At 33.1% G+C, this 19,809-nt stretch overlaps 1 protein-coding gene across 1 annotated transcript in view; it reads right to left on the reverse strand.

Annotated features, from left to right (window-relative positions):
- Positions 1-1,255: 1,255 nt before the first annotated feature.
- LOC149173286 (large ribosomal subunit protein eL36z-like) overlaps positions 1,256-19,809 on the reverse strand; it is a 25,101-nt gene continuing 6,547 nt past the window's right edge. The window contains exon 4 of the mRNA XM_089426644.1: positions 1,256-1,579. Coding sequence (XP_089282770.1) covers positions 1,256-1,579 — 324 coding nt within the window. The remainder of the gene's footprint in view (positions 1,580-19,809) is intronic.

Raw genomic sequence — 19,809 nt, forward strand, 5'->3', positions numbered from 1 at the left:
TTTATCAGAAAAATACATTTAAAATGAATTTCAAAAGAAAAAAAAAACAAGTTGCCCCAGCAAAATAGTTCAAACTTATTATTCCAAAATACAATATGATTAATTTACACAACAGAACGTTGCATTAATTTTTTTTTGAGCCCAAGTATTTTTTACAGCACAACTACTTCTGCCGAAAATTATGAGATGGCCATTATATTGCACTCCAACAAAAAAAACACAAAGGAATAGTAGAGAAATAACTATGCGGAAAATACGAAGGAAATGTCATTGAAACAAGAAGACTTGAAATTTCCAATATCGTTCTTCAAAACCCATTAGAGGATATAATTGCTTCATATGTTTATGAAAGGATTAGCTGCTAAAATACAACACAAACTAAGTAAATATCCCTTATATACAAATATCAACTTTCGATATCCATATCGTTACCAACCATGATAATTTCTATGACGTTTTCAAAGATAAAAATTGTTAACAAACCATGATAATTTTTATGACATTTTCAAAAATAAAAATGGTTTTTGAGTTTAAGCACAATAGCACTTAAATAAATATTGAGAAAATGCACAGCAATTCTCAGTGAACAATGAAAATTCCAATATCATTATTGAAAATCTAATGTACCATATATTTGCTTTAGATGTTTATGCAATGATTAGCTACTAGGATACAATTTAAACATAGCCAATTTCACTTCTATGCAAAATAACAATTCCAAGCCAAAACTAAATACTAACACTTTTATAGGTATTTTCCAAGATAAAACTTCTTTTGAATTTGATCAAACTTTCAATTGATAGACAACATAAGCAAAGGCATTTTCCCAAACATACCTCTGCCATCTCGCTCACAAGTCATAGAGTCTCGTAGATGGTACCCGCAAGTTCAAGGCTTGTAGGTTATAGTGTAGTGTCCGTAGATAGTACTTTGCGTTCTCCTCACCTATTTCCCACTCAACTTCGCTGGTATCATGACCTCTGTTGCCTATAGTGCGGGCGGTCTAAGGTCTAAGTGTTCTTCGGTCCATTTTGAGAGCCCTGGTCCAACATTTGCATCATCGACATTAAAAACAATTTTTGATAAACAACACAAAAAAAGACATTTTCAATGAAATTCCTGTGCCCATGCTTCTGTTCCATAGCGCCAAACACATGTTGAAATTTTTCTGTTGATTCGTAAAATATTCTACTTCTCTCAAACTTAGGAGAAACATAGCTGAACTTTAAGATGTAAAAACTGCACAACAACAAATCTAGAAATATTTCTTCTTCTCAGTGGTACCAGCAACCCTCATCTTCCTGATAACGTTGGACATCTCCTCTAGCTTCTTCTTGGCCCTTTTGTGGGTTCCCATCTTCTTCTTTGCCACTTTTAGAGCATGCTTATCTTTCCCTACCTTCAATTGCTTGGTGATCCACTTCTCGTAAGGAGAAAAACCTGCAACTTTCCTTATCAGCTTCATCACAAAGTCCTTTCGTTTGCTACTCTTCCCTTTATTAGCAGAAGGGTGAGGCGCGAGCTCATGCTTGGTGACTATATGCCCTATGTTGAGGCCTACAAAAATCCCTGATTTTGGCTGCGTAGTGCCATGATTGTTCCTAGTAAAATATTCTACTTACTGCATCATCTCGCTCCTATATCATTGTTGGGTAGTTCTAAACAGTTATTTTTAGATCTCCACCACTAATATGATCCAACGATGCAAATTATTTTAATCATCTAACACACAAATCTACGATTTCACAATGAGAAACAGTGACAGCTAAGAGAGTTCTTTTCAAAGGGGAACGTCTTAGACGTTATTAAAAAAATTACATGTTTAACAAAAAAATAATGTATATATTTTTTTGGATAAACACATTTGAACTTTGAATTTTACAATTTACATGATATTCCATAACATCACAATTACGAATTGAGCTTCCTTCCTTTGTAAAAAGATAATTTACATTATATGAAAATAAACTTTAATCAAATTACAAAAATACAAGTTAAATGAAAAAATTGCAGCTTATATAAAAGTGATTACATATTAATTAGAAATTTTGTGTTTAGTGAAGTAGTTTTTTGGATTTAAACTATGTCAAAGGCAATGTTTAGAGTGGACACTCCATCCATTATTCACCAAAAACACCTTAACAAATGAAAATAATTAGTAGCTAAATGAAAGAATTTTATCTTTTCAAAATGAAAAGAACTAATAATTAAATGTTTAAAAAATAAAAAAATACAAATTATAGGTTAAATGAATGAAAAATTAACTCAAAATAATTCCACCTCAAATGAAAAAAAAATACAGGTTAAATATAACAAATAATTGGTTGAATACAAAAGCTAAACACATTGTAGTCACTCATGTAAGAAATGGAGTATGGCTACATAGATTATGTTTAGGTATTGGATTGGAACAAGAAGTTGTAAATATAGATTGTGACAGTGAGAGTGCAATCTTCTTGGAAAAGAACCAAATTTTTAATTTGAAGATAGAGCATGTCAATGTTTAGTATCACTTCATGAGAGATATGATTAAACAGAAGATGTTGCTGAAAAAGTGGATTATCAAAAATATTGTAGATTCAGTAACAAAATCGATGCATTAAGAAGTTTTCTCGATGTAGAAAAACAATGAGGATTATTTCTCTAGATTGCTAATCATGTATTCTTATGACCCCTTGTGTGCAAAGAAAATAGCGAGAGAATGTTGGGAATGTGTTATATTCTTTGCACAACTATTTTTATGTGTTGTACAAAGGTGATGCACAACAAGGAGGGGGGGAGGGGGTGGTCAGGATCGAAGCCCCGCCACCCAAAGCGGGGGTTTGTAGGAAATACCCCCATTTTTTTATTCTTTTGGGTTGTTTTCAACATTTCTAAAAGAAGTTTTGTGGAACATGATAGTTTTCCCCATGGTTTTGCAATTTCGGATAAGGAATTATAAATGTATTATGATACAGAAGAAATAGATTAGTGGTTTATGGATGCTGCAAGATATATATGTTGTATTGTATACACTGTACACATGAATACAAACCCTAAATCTAATGGTATTTGCAAGAGAGGAGTGGAAAGAATCAATTATGTTTAACATATATAGTTCATGTGAAAAATAAAAGCATAACTATGCACAATATTAATGAAACTTGAAAATGAGTATTTGGAATATTAACCACAATAGTCATTTTTTATGTCGATGTTTCAAGTCTACAACAAGACTCATCGTCGGGACAAATCCATCGAGAAAAGCAAGGAGGAAGGGAATAATAGTGAAAGGAAGGATGAAAAGAGAGAAATGGTTGACCAGATAACCCTAATTTATTAATTATAATAATTAACATAAAAGGTATTCAAATGTTGAGGGAAATTAATTAGAAATAGAAATTATAAATGATAATAATAATTATTAATATTGCTATATTTAGGATAATGGTCAATTAATAAAGTTAATAATCATGTTATTATTAAAAGAATTAAATATCATCATTATTGGTAATAATTATTACTAATAATGAAATTGAATTAATAGCATAATAATTATATTATTAACTAGATTAATAAACATTATACTAAATTAATCTATACTAATAATAATTATAAAAAAACTAGAATGTAAAAATTAGTAATAATGATTTATTTTAAGGGGAGGGGAAAAATGAGGAGGAAAAGATTAATTATTCTTAATGTATGATATTATTATTATTAAGGATTGAAGTTAATAGTTATTATTAAAGAAATATTAACTTAATCATATGATAAGATATTAGTATATTATAATTATAGGGATGAATAGTTTTTGATTAGTTAGGGAAATTTATATATGGGTTTAGTCTTTGTTGAGAGCTCTCGTGTAGCAGGAATCCAGCTTATGCTTACTGCCAAACCCCCATTTCTATTAATATTTTGAGGATGCTTTATAATTTCAAGAGCTTCCCAAATTTTCAGTTTATATTGTTGCTTCTCTTTAGCAATTATTTTGGAGTCTTCAAGGCATATGTGGTGGCATGTCTTAGCTGAGTGTTCTACAAGTGCAGAAGTCCTAGTTCTGTTATTTTTTACGTTAGCACCATTCTCTTTGAGCCTTATTTTAATGGACCTTCATGTCTCTCCAATGTAACAATTTCCACATGACTTTGTAAACACCTATCTACAGGAGGTGATCCAGATTGTCTTTAACAAATATCATCTTATGTCTTATAGTAATTAAGGGTTTGAAAGAAGTTTCAATACCATTATTTCTATGAACTTTGGCAAGTTTATCAGTAACTCCTTGAATGAAAGGTAAATATGCTTTATTGTTAGAAGTTTTAGAGCTTGTTGTAAGGAGCCTTACTTGATTTTTGGTCCTAGCTCTTTTGATGGTCTTAATGATGTCTTTATTTTTATACCCGATACTTAAAAATACTCAATAAATTTTATCTTAAAACTTTAAAATAAAAAAAATATTTTTTAAAAAATTAATTAATTTATAAAAATAATAAAATTTTAAAATTAATTTATTAAAATAAATTATATAATAATAATAATAATAAAACAAACAATAATTTTATATTAATAAAAGTCACATTAATACCTTACATCAAAATTCATACATCCCGAATTCTCCAAAAGAAAAGAGATCTTCCAATAAGTAAACAAAGTATTTACTCTCACTATATATAAAATTATAAATTAAATATTATAAAATTAGAAATTATATATATTAAATAAAAATATTATAATAAATATTTTTTAATCATATTTTTTAATTCTAAATTTAAAATTAAGTATATAAGCTTCGTTTACTCTCACCATATATAAAATTATGAATTAAATAGTATAAAATTATGATTTAAATAGTATAAAATTATGATTTATATATATTAAAGAAAAATATTATAATAAATATTTTATAATCATAATTTTTTAATTCTAAATTTAAAATTAAGTATATAATAGCTTATTTAAAGTTGAGTATATAATAGTTTGTTGAGAAGCTTAAAAGAAGGAGATGGGAGAATGACATGGCATGGGTCAGAATTCCTAAAAGAAACTAAGAGAAAAATAATTGAAAAAGACCTAAAATATTTTTAAAAATATTTATGTAAACTAGTCGAATAAACACTTAACCTACCAAATAGTATGAAGGTTGGTCTCAATCAAAATTTCAATTATGTATGTGGCGAACTTATATGAATTATATATATTAAACAAAAATATTATAATAAATATTTTATAATCATAGTTTTTTAATTCTAAATTTAAAATTAAGTATATAATAGCTTATTTAAAGTTGAGTATATAATAGTTTGGTGAGAAGCTTAAAAGAAGGAGATCGGGAGAATGACATGGAATGGGTCAGAATTCCTAAAATAAACTAAGAGAAAAATAATTGAAAAAGGTCTAAAATATTTATGTAAAATAGTCGAATAAACACAACCTACCAAATAGTATGAATGGTGATCTCAATCAAAAATTCAATTATGTGTGCCAAACATATATTGAGTATCTTGTAGTAAAGTGTGTGTAAGTAAAATATATAGATGGGATTATGTTTACTTCTAGGAAAATAATAATGGTCTATATATGACTTTACAAATGGTTTGTCGTGTGAGACGCTTTAGTGAACCATTAAAATTATAGTATATTAAAATATTTCACATAATGACATCTTATTATGGATTATATATAGATTTCTCAAAAGTATAATCATAATTCCATATTACCATGAAAATTATCAAAAATTCTATCAATGATCCATTTAATTATCAATGATGCTATGATATGCAAATGAATCAGTACAAACAAGTTCTTGATTAATAGAAAGAGATGGTAAATAAACAACCTAACCATATGTTTTTTTGTTATTTCTAAATCCTTCACTTTTTCATAACAAGTAAATGACATACCTCTTCAATCCCTATGTGTAGTTAATATTGTATAATAAATTTTGTGTTATAAAAATTGTGTGAATAATGGACTCAAATGCTTCATCGTGATATCAATGAAGAGGTTCTTCAACGTTAAAAATTATATGAAGTCATTTGAAATTCCAATTTTAGCAAGGATGTTAATATTTTGATCTTGAGGAGGTTATAAGGTTTCTAGTTTGCTCACGTTTTTAATTTAACTCCATGTTATCCAGGTTTGAAGTATTTCGATTTTGGATTTCAAGCTAAACATACTTAAGGTTAGGAATCAATATTTTTCCATTCTAGTTACAAAATGAATTTTTATGATTAAAAAAATCTTACAAGAATTAATAAGCCAATAAAGAAAAAAATTAATAAATGAAATAGCAATATAACAAAACACCCCAATGCTACACACATTGAGATAGTTAATGAGGAAAGAGTATTGTAATGTAGTACATTGATTTCCAAAAATAGAAATATAAATTGAAATTAGTCACTCAAATTGCTTATGCTTGTTTAAATCCTCATATTTCCTTCTCTCTACATTTTTAGTGAAATGAAAGATAAATGAATAAAACTAGATGCTTATATTTTTTTATGTGATGGATAATGTATATTCATTTTAAAATCCATACACCATTCTGAAAAGGTCATGCTATGTTTATTGTGGTTGCAAAATGTGTATGCATTTTTTGTTCAACATTTTCAAGTCTGCTTGAACATTATGTATGTGCATCACCTAGACAAGCATTATATATATGCCTTATCATTTTTTTATAACAAAGATGATTTTTTAAACCATTGATACCCTAAAAAAGAATTTGTATCTTCATGCATGTGCCCCATTTGAGACATGTAGCAAAAGAGACATTACATTCAAAGTGTTCTCTTTAAAACATTGGTATCTTTGCCTACATCATACTCATTACTATAATGTCGTGCATGTCTTCTTAATGAGGTTGAATTGACAATTTGAAAATAGAGTAATCTAAGGAGGTGACGTTTTCACCCAAAAAACAATGGAAATTCTGGCAAGATTTTGACAAAATATGGTGGAAATTTTTGGAAATCCAAGTTACAGCTGTGAAACTTCGGGATTTTGGGAGCCCCAAGGGTTCTTGATGGTGCTGAATCCAGTTCCAGCATAAAAAATATGACTCAAACACTCCCATGGTTGGATTTCTTCAAAAAATTCCATCATATTCCAATGAGAAATTTGTCATCCAAGCAAAATTTTCACCTCGTTACGCATCACACTTTGAAAACAAAGGTTGAAATTCGAATACATATTTAGAGGGGAACAATACCATGTCTAATTTTCATTTCCTTAGATTTATTATTGATGTTTCTTTTCTGCATTCCTAATCAAAATCTCTGTCATAATATCCTATGAGATCCTATCTACAATAAAAATGATTAGCAAAGTATATTGAGTTGGGATTTTATAGAACACATAAAATATTCAAACACATCGATTATAATGGCATTGTTAACAAACTACCAACATTTTTGAAATTTGTGTTTTTTAAATTTATTAGCTCTAAAGTTATGAAGAAATTTTGATTGTTGTTTGATGGTTAAGACAAAGTGTTCCTATGTTGAGGGGTCATTGTTAAATCTTAATAAACTTAATTAAAAATTATACTTCATTTTCATATGTTTCATAAAAGTGATTAATTATCAATGCATAGAAACTAATTTTATATTCTTCAATTCAATCTTGATGAAATTATGATGAACTCGAATGCAAGAGAAGTTAGTAATTACTAGCCCAAGAATTCACTAAGCCAAATTCCAGTAATAAGAAGTTAATAACCACTAGCTTGAGAAGGAACTAAAGTAACATTTACTAATAGCCACATCCTACAAGTCTCATGCAAGGGACAAGCATTCATATCATGATTTGAATCAGTGTCATTGCCACAAAATTTTCTCCAAGTTACCACTAGACCACATCCTTTCAAAATGTGGTCTAACAACAATTTGGAATAGTTATGGCGAATATGACCTAGGTTCGAATCCTAGTAAACTAGCTCCTCCCATCCATGGGCTCTACTAGTTGTGGCTTGTGTCTAGCTCACCATTATTAAGCATGTGGTTTAATAGATGCACCTAGAATTCATGCCTTATTCATATTTGTGCCAATCATTGTTTTTTCCGTTATTTTTATTTTTCGAGGAAATATCCGGGAAGATCCACCTAAATGGATTACTTCTTTCTTACTAGAGCCTAAACCCAAGGGTGTTAAGGAGAATTGACCTTTTGACCTCCCATTAGCGAGGTGTTTTTAGCAACGAGAACTCGACCAATTGAGATAACCCTCGAGGCTAGCCTTGTTTTAACCTGTAGGAGTGTAGTACATAATTTTCTTTCGCCTAGAAATTAAAATTTCATTCTTGCACTTAAAAGTGTTATCAAATATGGAGTCAATGTTTTCCAAGTTTTAATTCATTTAGTTATCTTTCTTTTCTGTGTGTGTGTATTGCAAGAATAACATTAGGGGTTAGATTAAATTATTTTCATCAATATCATTGGGAATTTGGATATAATGTATCATTGGTTCAGATCACGAGGGCTTCACCTCGTTGAACAATATCTTATCATGTTCATTCATAAAAGACATTTTAAAATTGTGAAAAAATAAAGTCAATATATTGTAGGTATTAAGGGTTGGATGTAGGGTATTGGGGGGTTTGAAAAGGGATATTTGATAAAAAATAATTTAATTTATTTAGGAATATGTATTAGGAGGGGGGTTCAAGAAAAGGGTTTTGGGAGATATTTATCAATATATAATGGAATTAAGGGGTTTCTTTAATATCACATTAACAAACATTATTAGGTCCCTATAATACTAGCGATTGCCCCATTACTGTTTTCATCGTAGCCCCTTATTGTTATTGTTGTGCCCCTATTGTCCCCATATTGTTATTATTGTGCCCCATAGAAGCCCACTATTGTTATTGTTGTGCCCTTATATTATTATTGTTATATCGGCTCTAATTATATTGTGACTTCTTTGACTCCTATATATAGAAAGGAGGTTTTGTCATTTGTATCATCCAAGAATTGTTCATTTGTTAATGTAAAGGAGGTTTCCCCCTCAAAGAGGCTTATTTTGAAGTCGTTGATCTTTCTTTCTTTCTTCTTCTTCTTCTTCTTCTTCTTCTTTTTTTTTTTTTTCTTTTTCAGGCTCCAAAATTCCATCTCAAATAGGTGGCCTTGGGAAAATAATCATAACTTTCTCTCTAATCATCAAATTCAAATTTTGTAAAACTTAACAGAAAGAGGATGGACTTTAGTGTTTTAGGTATCGTTTGCAGGGCCTAAGGTTGAAACAGTGACACGTGGAACTTCGTACAAGTTCGCTTTACTGAACTAATCTATAATCAGGTCATTGTGGGAGATTAGGCATAAATCTTTCTTAGAAAATCTAATCTTTATCAGATTTTTGGTATTGGAAAGAGGACTCAAAGGGCTACCACAGGACAAAATTTTAGACCTTGGAAATCCTAAACTACAGATATACAATAGATTCAATATCAAGATCCTATAAAGCGAAAAAAGGTGTGTAGTCTTTTTAAAAATTTGCACAAGTTTTGTTTGAAAAAAATAGTTTGAATTGATTAAAAGGGCATAGTGAAGAAAATTATTATTAGTTGATTCCCCGAAGAAATAAAATGGCAACACCTAGTAAGAAACCTGAAAGCTCTACTATGACACGTGAAGAAGAGGAAGAAATGCAACATGATATATCAAAATTATGAGACCAAGTGCAACAAATTTCACTCTCACAAAAAGTAACATAAGCTAAGATGGATGGTTTGAAGAATGGCATCAATGGTATGAAAGGAAACATTGAATATTTGAAGAAATACATGGAAGGTTGGAAGGAAGGTTTGACAAAGCTGCTACAAGAAAAGCTTCCTAATGGCAAAAAGGTAGTAGAGGAAACTCATGATGAGAACAAAATAAATGTTAATCATGATTTCAAGAATGACAACATTGAAGATTTGAAGAAAGACGTGGAAACTTTGAAGGAAGCTTCGACAAAGTTTCTACAAGAAAGGCTTCCTAATGGGAAAAAGGTAGTAGAGGAAACTCATGATAAGAGCAAAAGAAATGTTAATCATGATTTCATAGACTCTAACATTGGAATGAAGACCCACCACGTTCCGAAGATCGATATGAGGAATTTGATGACAAGGATCCCGTAACATGGATACTACAGATGGAACAACATTTCGATCTCCATAATGTGAAAAACACACAAAAGGTACGCATTGTAGCTTTATATTTAGAACCCAATCAATTTGTATGGTAACGATGGATTTGATCTCGTAAACAAATTGTCACTTGGTCAATTTTTATGGAGGAAATGATAGCACATTATGAGGATAAAAAGAGAAACACCTTCTTTAGCCAATTGATAAATCTCAAACAAAAGGGTTCAATGGTGGAGCACATTGAAGACTTCCAAAATTTGAATATAAGGGTAAAAGATATTCCAGAGGAGCATAGGATTGATGTGTTCATAGGGACTTTAAAGGATACCATCCAACATGAGGTTCGCCTTTGGGAACCTGATTCATTGGAGAAGGCATTCAGGTTGGAAAGAAAAATTGAAAGAAAAATTATGGAAACAAGGAAGCCTACCACTCACAACTATAAAGATGGAAGTGTTGCTACCCCTAGCCTTCCAAAACCTACAAGGTTGACACTAAAACAATTGGAAGAAAAAAGAAAAAAAGGGCTTTGTTACAGTTGTGATAGAAAATACACTAAAGGTCATAAGTGTGCTAAGAATAAAATATTTTACATATATTGTGAAGAGGAGGAAGAAAAGGAACAAGAAACATCAAAAGAAGAGGATATACACCAGGAATCAAGCCTATAGAAATAAGAAATGAATCTGACCATATCTTGTAATGCATTGGTTGGAATTACCACTCCTCAAACTCTCAAGATAGAAGGACATATCAAGAAGAAAAAGGTAATAGTGTTGATTGATTTGGGTAGTACCCATAATTTTATTCATTGTAAGATAGCCAAGGAATTGAATTGCTTCCTATATCCAGCACCAGAGTGTCAAGTGATGGTTGCAAATGGAGGAACCATAAATTTCTTTCAAAAGTGACATAATATCAAACTATCCATGGGAGAATATGTATTGAATAGTCCTATGCTTTCTATTCCAATGGGTGGTGTTGATGTTGTACTAGGAGTCCAATGGCTACAATCTTTGGAGACAATAGCTTTTAATTTTAAAGAACTTTTCTTGAAATTTTTTTGGGAAGGAAAGGAAGTTGAATTAAGGGGTATCACAAGGAAACCAGGAAAGATAATAAGCTCTAATGACATGACAAAGCTTCTAAAGAAAGAACAACGAGGTGTAATTTCATAATTATGTTCACTAGAAGTTGCCACATTGAAATCATCTATTTCTCCAGATCTCCAAGAAGTCTTGGACGATCATTCCAAGGTGTTTGAGACTCCCAAAGGCCTCCCAACTATTCGTGATCATGATCATGCTATTCATTTGAGTACAGGAAGTGTTCCTCCAAACATCAGGCCTTACAGATATCCTTATGCACACAAGAGTGAAATTGAACCTATGGTTGTAGAAATGCTAGAGGTTGCTATAATTCAACCTAGTCAAAGTTCTTTCTCTGCTCCAGTAGTATTGGTGCACAAGAAGGATGGATCATGGCACACGTGTCCAGATTATATGGAGCTCAACAAGCTCACTATTAAAGATAAATTTCTCATTCTCGTCATTGATGAATTATTGGATGAATTAAATGGAGAAAATTACTTCACCAAATTGGATCTTTGTTCAGGATATGAATGAAGACTGAAGACATTCCGAAAACAACATTTAGAACTCATGAGGGTTATTATGAATTTTTGGTCATGCTTTTTGGCCTTACCAATGCACCTTCTACATTTCAAGGTTTGATGAACTCCATTTTAAAACCCTTCCTTAGAAAATTTGTGCTAGTATTTTTTGATGATATAATAATCTACAACAAGTCTTGGAAGGATCATGTTCAACATGTTGACAGGGTGCTCAAACTATTGGAGGAGAAACAATTATATGCAAAAACCTCCAAGTGTTTCTTTGGAGTACAAGAGGTGGAATATCTGGGTCATATTATATCTCATGAAGGTGTTAAGGTAGACCCTAGAAAAATTAAAGCCATTAGGGAATGGAAAATCCCCACATCCGTAAAGCATCTGCGAGGATTTCTCGGGTTGACAGGGTATTATCGCAAGTTTGTTAAGAATTATGGGAATATAGAAGCAACTATAACAACATTACTAAAGAAAGACACATTTTATTGGACTCCGGAAGCAACAAAGGCCTTTGAACATCTTAAAGAGGCAATGTGCCAAACACCAGTCTTAGCTACGCCGGACTTCAAAAAAACCTTTATTGGGGAATATGATACCTCAGGAAATGGAATTGGTGTTGTTTTAATGCAAGAAGGAAGACCCATTACTTTTGAAAGCCGTCCAATAAAAGGAAAGTATTTACACAAAGCTATTTATGAGAAGGAAATGTTGGAAATACTACATGCACTTAAGAAATGGTGACCTTACCTAATGGGAAGACACTTCAAGGAAAAAACAGATCATGATAGTCTTAAATACTTTTTAGAACAAAGATTATGTTCATAAGAGAAACAAAAATGGGTCACAAAGATGTTGGGTTGTCACTTTGAAATCATCTACAAAAAAGGGAAGCAAAATGTTGTTGCGGATGCACTCTCAAGAAAGGATGAGGATCTGAAAGCATTGCTTTGTGCCATCTCTATCATCCAACCAGATTGGATAAACGAAGCAAGGGATGAATGGAAGAATGATGAAAAAGTGTGGGCACTCATTCAAAAGTTGCAGCAAGATCACAATACATCTAATACATTTAGCTGGAAAAATGATTTGTTATGGTACGACGATTGCTTATACCTCTGTAAGAATTCCCAACTCAAAAAAATATTCTTCTAGAATTGCACACCTATCCCTTAGAAGGGCACTCAGGATTTTTAAAAACTTACCATAGGGTTAAGAAGGATTTTTTTGGGATGGCCTTAAATCTAATATTCAAAAGTTTGTGGCAAAATTTTTGGTTTCCAACAAAATAAAGTTGAGAAAATTAAGACCTCGGTTCTGTTACAACCTTTATCCATTCCAAGTCAACGTTGGGAGGAGGTTTCAATGGATTTTATCACAGGTTTACCCAAGTCTGAAGGAAAGAGTGTCATCATGGTGGTAGTTGATAGACTTACCAAATATGCACACTTTTGTGCATTATCTCATCCATTTAAAGCCAGTATAGTTGCTACTGCATTCATGGAAACAATTCAAAGGCTACATGGAAACCCAAAGGTTATTGTAAGCGAAAGAGATCCCATTTTCACTGGAAATTTTTGGACTGAAATATTTTCTTGTCTGGGTACTCAGTTAGCTCATAGCTCATCTTATCATCCTCAATCTGATGGGCAAACTAAGATAGTGAACAAATGTTTGGAAGGATATCTTTGTTTCTTTGTATTTGATAAACAAACACAATGGGTCAAGTGGTTGACTCTGGCTGAATGGTGGTATAACACTTCATTCCATACTACAACAAAAATGACCCCATTTATGGCATTTTATGGATATCATCAACTGTCCATCACAACATCTTTAAGAGAAAATTGTAAGGTTCAAGCAGTGGAAGATCACATCGAGCATCAACAACATGTTCTCCAACTCTTAAAGGATAACCTCACTTTGGCATAGAATAGAATGAAACAACAGACAGATCAACATTGCAGCGAAAAAAGTTTTGATGTAGGTGACTGGGTATTTCTACGACTACAACCATACAAACAAATGTCCCTCAAGCAAGCTAAAAAGGATGATAAATTATCACCAAAGTATTATGGTCCTTACAAGGTGTTGCAAAATATTGGTACTATGGCATACAAATTGGAGCTTCCTGCATCTTCCTCAGTGCACCCAGGTTTCCATGGTTCATGCTTAAAGAAGGTTATAGGTGACAAGCTCCCAGTTCAAACAATATTGCCAAAACTTGACGAGGAAGGAAAAATCATATTGGAACCTGAAGTAGTCCCAGAAATGAGAACTCAGCAGCTACGAAATCAATCAATTTTAGAGTATCTCATCAAGTGGAAGAACTTACCCGCTGAAGATTCCACATGGGAGGCTGAGAGTTTTATACAGAAGCATCCAAAATTACTCAAGCGTTGAGGACAACACATTTTTTAAGGAGAGGGGCATGTTAGGTCCCTATAATACTAGTGATTCCCCCATTACTATTGTCATTGTAGCCCCTTATTGTTATTGTTGTGCCCCATAGAAGCCCACTATTGTTATTGTTGTGCCCTTCTATTATTATTGTTATGTCGGCTTTGATTATATTGTGACCCCTTAGACTCCTATATATAGAAAGGAGGTTTTGTCATTTGTATCATCCAAGAATTGTTCATTTGTGTAATGTAAAGGAGGTTTCCCCCTCGAAGAGGCTTATTTTGAAGTTGTTGATCTATATTTTCTTCTATTTTGTGAGCTGGTTGCATAACACACACGCTATGCTATGGGTTCACTATGTGAAGACCCTATGGTTGGAATTCCCCTAGGTGAGACATACTAGACTACATTGACTGGTCAAGCATCCTTTGAGGTTTCCTCGTGAGGGTTTTTTTTAAAGAATATATATTTTCTCGGATAGAATCAAACTTAATGGTCCCAAAGGTTCATTACTCCCTTCTTCCCAATGGGATCAATCAACATCTAATGTGAAATTGTAATTTCAATTTCTAAAAGCGATGGCATTATAATACAAAATTCATGTGTAATAAGACAATAGTTTACTAGATTCCACTTTGCAATGCAATTGAATATCCAACATACTTTGATCTTCATACTTCATGATATTTGATACTGTTGGCTTATTGGGGCCTGACCCAGGTTCGGAAGTGTTTTAGCCAAACAAATCCCGCACTATCGGCCCTTTTGGCAACAATCCGCAGAGCGCAGACTGAAGTCTCACCCATGGTGGTATGAGAGCGTGTTGGAACCAGGTTTCCGCACCCTAGGGATGTCTTGATGAGGTCTGTAGGGGTCACGAACCGATCTGCGCACTCGCGGTACTCTGCACAGCTGTTTAGACTTCTCATAGCTCAGTGACAAGGCACTTCTTAGATTCTTATCATTATTGTGGTTATTATAGAGCTGATCTACTTCTTAGGGTTTTTAATCAAACATTCAACAGTTATAACCAACGCACACAACCATAAATCTTAAAGATATGCATAAAACCAGAACATAAGATTACAAATATAGATCTGTGACCAGATGCACAATAATTCAGAAACACTTATCTTTATTAATCTTTTGTTTCAGTACAATCCAATTCCACCCTGCGCACTCAGCTACAGGGGTCCGCGCACATAGCTGCGGACTCTACTAGGCCTCTATGCACACAGCTGCAGAGCCTACTCTTACTACTACCAAACCCGACTCGGACTTACGGACTCGGAGCGAACAACGCATTACACGTCAGATCTCCTCAAGAATTACCGAAAAAACTGACTTCTAAGCCTAGAGCCCTGCTCTATTTATACATTCCCATGGGAATGCCAACTTGCTTTCTATTATCTTACATTTTTCTCGGGCGAATAACCCTTTGACTTGACTCATTACAATTTGCGCTCTACACACTTCGCGGAACCTTTACCATACTTTTACCCAAAATTGTGGGCTTTAAGCCCCAAAACCATTATGCAGGGGATCCGTTGCCCAACAGATGCCATTAAAATCACGTGGTTTTCTTCAAGCTAGATATGACATGTGCCAAATTAGATGAGATGTACCACAGTAATGAGCTCTAAATGACAATAAGTAAGTTATTTATAAGTATAAGAAAACTAAATCAAAATGAATATTTAGATCTAACTCTTCTTGGGAAAAGGAAAACACTTATTTTTTATATAACATTTCTTTCTTCTAAATAAAATTAATCAAAATTCATTATAAAACCATAATCTAGGCCAAATCAATTCCAAATAAAAACATATTAGATTTTTAAAAAATAATAAGATAAGATAATAATATACATTACAAAGACCTAGCTAATTAATTAACTATTTACTATTATTATTAAAATGCATTTTATTATGATGCGACATAAATATTTAAAATACTGCAGAGATAATTTTAAAGACTTCATTGTTTAAAAGTAATAAGCGATAATGGTTTTGGTTTAAAGCAATAAGTTTCTCTGGAAAATTACAATCTGAAATTTCATTACAAGATTTTCCATTTGCACAGTCGTCTTTTGAAGTTTAAGATACGTATATCGAAGTGTAAGAGGTCGTATGCATTTATAAAAGCACGATAATTTTCTTATCAAAGTGCGGTGTGCTATTACATTTTCTTCCCAAGTTAGAAGACATTTTCTTAGGACTTTAACAATTTGACAGGAACAATACAGGCCTACTGCGGAAACATATCCTCTTTGGATATATAAATATACCAAGAGCTTTAGATGTGTTTTAAGAGATTAAAGAGAAAATCAATGATTTTGTTTGCATGAACATTTATGAAATAAAGAGTACGAAAATGTTGATGAACATTATATTTTTTTGTATTTCTCTATATATTTAATGTGGTATTCCTTCCTAATAACACTTAAAAGTAATCTTGATCTCCTACAAGACTTTGTTGGCCTCCCAAAATCTCGAGTAGGAAATCAAACCTTTCAAAAGCCCAGCTTAAAGCCAAACTTGATATCGTTGATGGAAAAAAATTATCCCTAAAAGGGTCGCTTAGAGCAGTGATGACCTAATTGGTGGTTTCCAAATGATCCTGTTGTCCTTCAATTGCAGAGGGATTGCCAGTCCCTGGAAGAAGTTGGCATTAAAACACTTGTTTATGAATGTGAAGTGTGATGTGATTATGATTCAAGAGACCTTGGGTTTGGGGGAGTCCGTTATAAATATTTTGGGAGATATGTTGCCTGGGTGGTCATTTGTGACCCTAGATTCAAATGGTTGTTCACGGGGTTTGGCTTTAGGCATAAAAGACAATAGCTTAAGACTTTTAAACTCCTGGAGCTCAGATTCGATGTTGGGAGTGGAGGTATACTCATTCAAACTTTGTACAAACTTAACTCTTCTTAACTTATATGGCCCCTGTCAGGATCGTATTTCCTTTTGGAATAATCTGATTGAAAAATCTCTGTGAAACCGTCGAAACCTTGTGATTGGAGGGTATCTAAATGTCTCACTAGGGATCTCTGAGTCATCAGGACCTAATGCACAAGTGGATCCTCTAGTAGATTTCTTCCTAAACAAAATTCAGATGGGGGGTCTTATTGATGCTGATCTTATCAAAGAAACTCCCACCTAGAGGAATAGGAGGGTTGGTGAGGCAAGGGTTTCTAAGTGATTAGATTGTTTTTTTATAAAAGATGATTTAGCTACTTATATTCCTTATTTTCGCCAGTGGGTTGGCATTGAGGATGACTCAGACCACTTCCCCTTTTTTATGGAACTAAAAGGGGCCAGTGGGAGGTCTGAATCACATTTTAAATTCAATTATTTGTGGTTAAAAGATTTGTCTTTCAATAATTAGTTCATGATATTTGGAGTACTCAGAATGGCTCCTTGGCTCTATCCCTTGCACAGTCCTTTATGGGGAAACTTAAAAAATTGAAGCATGCTTCGATCTCTTGGGCAAAGGAAAAATATATTAGGGATGAGGTTGCTCTAAAACCTATTGAATATGAACTGGAGGTTCTTGAAAGCTTCGAGGGAGATGGGTATGAGACAGAGGAAAAAAAGAGAAAGATAAAAACTATGGAGGGTGAAAGGCACAGGATCCTGAAAGAAAATGAAAAAAATTGGAGGTTGAAAAGTAGAGCCATTTGGCTTAAGGCAGGAGATGAAAGCTCAATTTTTTTTCTAGAACTGTGCCAAGGGAAGGAAAAACTCTAATTCGATCTGGGAATTGAAAAATGAAGAAGGGGAGTCAACTTATTCTTTCAGTGAGTTATCATCTATGGGGGTCAATCATTTTAAAAACTTGTTCAAAGCTCCCCTAAGGCCACTATCACTGAATTCATCCTGGTTGCTAAATTTTTCCCTAGGTTTGTGGATGAAGATGATAATAAGACCCTGATGGGACTAGCCACAAAGGGTGAAGTGGAGAGGATCCTTCACACTATGTAGAAAGAGAAGAGCTCGAGTCCTAATGGTTGGATGGTGGAATTCTTCCAACACTTTTGTGATATCATTGGGGATGACCCGATAGGATTGGTGGAGGAATCCAAGCACAGGGGTTTTGTCCACGATCCTACTAACTCTACTTTTCTAGATTTGGTCCAAAGTTTGATGATCCCAATGTTTCAATGATTTCAGACCCATCTCCTTATGCAATTGTACATACACAATTATTGCAAAAACCATTGCTCATCGCCTAAAACCTATTATTTCAAAAAATATTTCCATGGAACAGTTTGGCTTCCTTGAAGGCAAGAAAATCCATGAAGCTATTGGTGTTGCCCAAGAATCTCGACACAGTATCAAAAGATATAATAAAAAAGGAATAATTTTCAAGATCAGTCTCTCAAAGCATATGATAAGATTAGTTGGATGTATTTACATTTTCTGATGACTCGCCTGGGTTTCAACATTGGTTTTATTAATTGGATCATGGGATGTATTACCAATGTGAGCTTTGTTGTTCTTATTAATGGGGTGGCTTCTCCTTTTTTTTCATAGTCAGAGAGGCCTTCGACAGGGATGCCCTTTATCTCCTCTTCTGTACCATTTAGCTACGGAGGCTTTGAGCCGTTTGATTCACCTTTCCATTAGAAGGGGAGAATATAAGGAATGAAATCGCCATTAACCTTTTCATCACACATCTACTCTTTGTGGACGACATCTTACTTTTTTTTTATGGCTCCAGGGGGGACCTTTCTAAGCTTCAATAAATTGTGGATTTATTCCTAAAAGCTACAAGAATGAGTATAAATGCACAAAAATATTCTATTACTCACATTGGTCTTTCTGAGGCTGAGCTAACTAGATCAATATGACTTTTTCGCTTTGTTGTCATGCCACTGATGGAAAGATTTAAATATCCGAGGTTTCTCTTGACGCCGAACTCCTACAAAAAATCGAATAAAGGAAATGGTTAGTTACAAAACTTGAAAAAAGAGTCAAGCACTGGAGTTTCAAGTGCCTTTCTTAGGTTGGGGCATGATCCTCATTAAATCGGTTTTACAGGCTATTCCAGTTTATTGGATTGCTCTTTCATGGTTTCTGTTGTAGCTTCCAGAGACAACCTTGGATTTCTTACAAGACCAGTGCTTGGGCACATCTAGATTTGTGTTTCTCAAATGATTTACAGGAAAGTGGAGACATCACTTCTGTGCTATAAATACATATATTTATAGGAAATGGGTTGGTTCATTTATCCAAAGAAATAAGAAATGGATTTCTAGTACTTATTCACAGGTTCAAAACTCAGAAATATGCAATAAAATAATGGAGGTCGAGTATTTCAAGGGCTTACAACTTAATAAGCTTTTGCAGGGCAGATGAGAAAGGACAAAGAGAAGGAGAAACCCATCACATAAAGAATAAGGCTTCAAGACTTCTACACTTATCACATAGAGCTTGAGGCATTAAGGATTTCTATACTTGTTTGAGTTACAAGAAAACATAATTGATGAAGGAGGAGTTGAATGCTATGATTCATGTGTTACAGATTTAAAGACATGGTTTCAATAGTCCACATAGGTATATTCATCAACAATATTGAGACAAGTGAATCTGTGATATAATTATAGGCACTTGCATCACATATCAATACAAATAAATGATGAGGAAGCTTGAACTCTTTC

The sequence above is a fragment of the Pinus tabuliformis genome, chromosome 4_2 (genome assembly GCF_031772625.1).
Source record: "Pinus tabuliformis cultivar Carrire ecotype Pingquan chromosome 4_2, CPIR1, whole genome shotgun sequence".
Lineage (NCBI taxonomy): Eukaryota > Viridiplantae > Streptophyta > Pinopsida > Pinales > Pinaceae > Pinus > Pinus tabuliformis.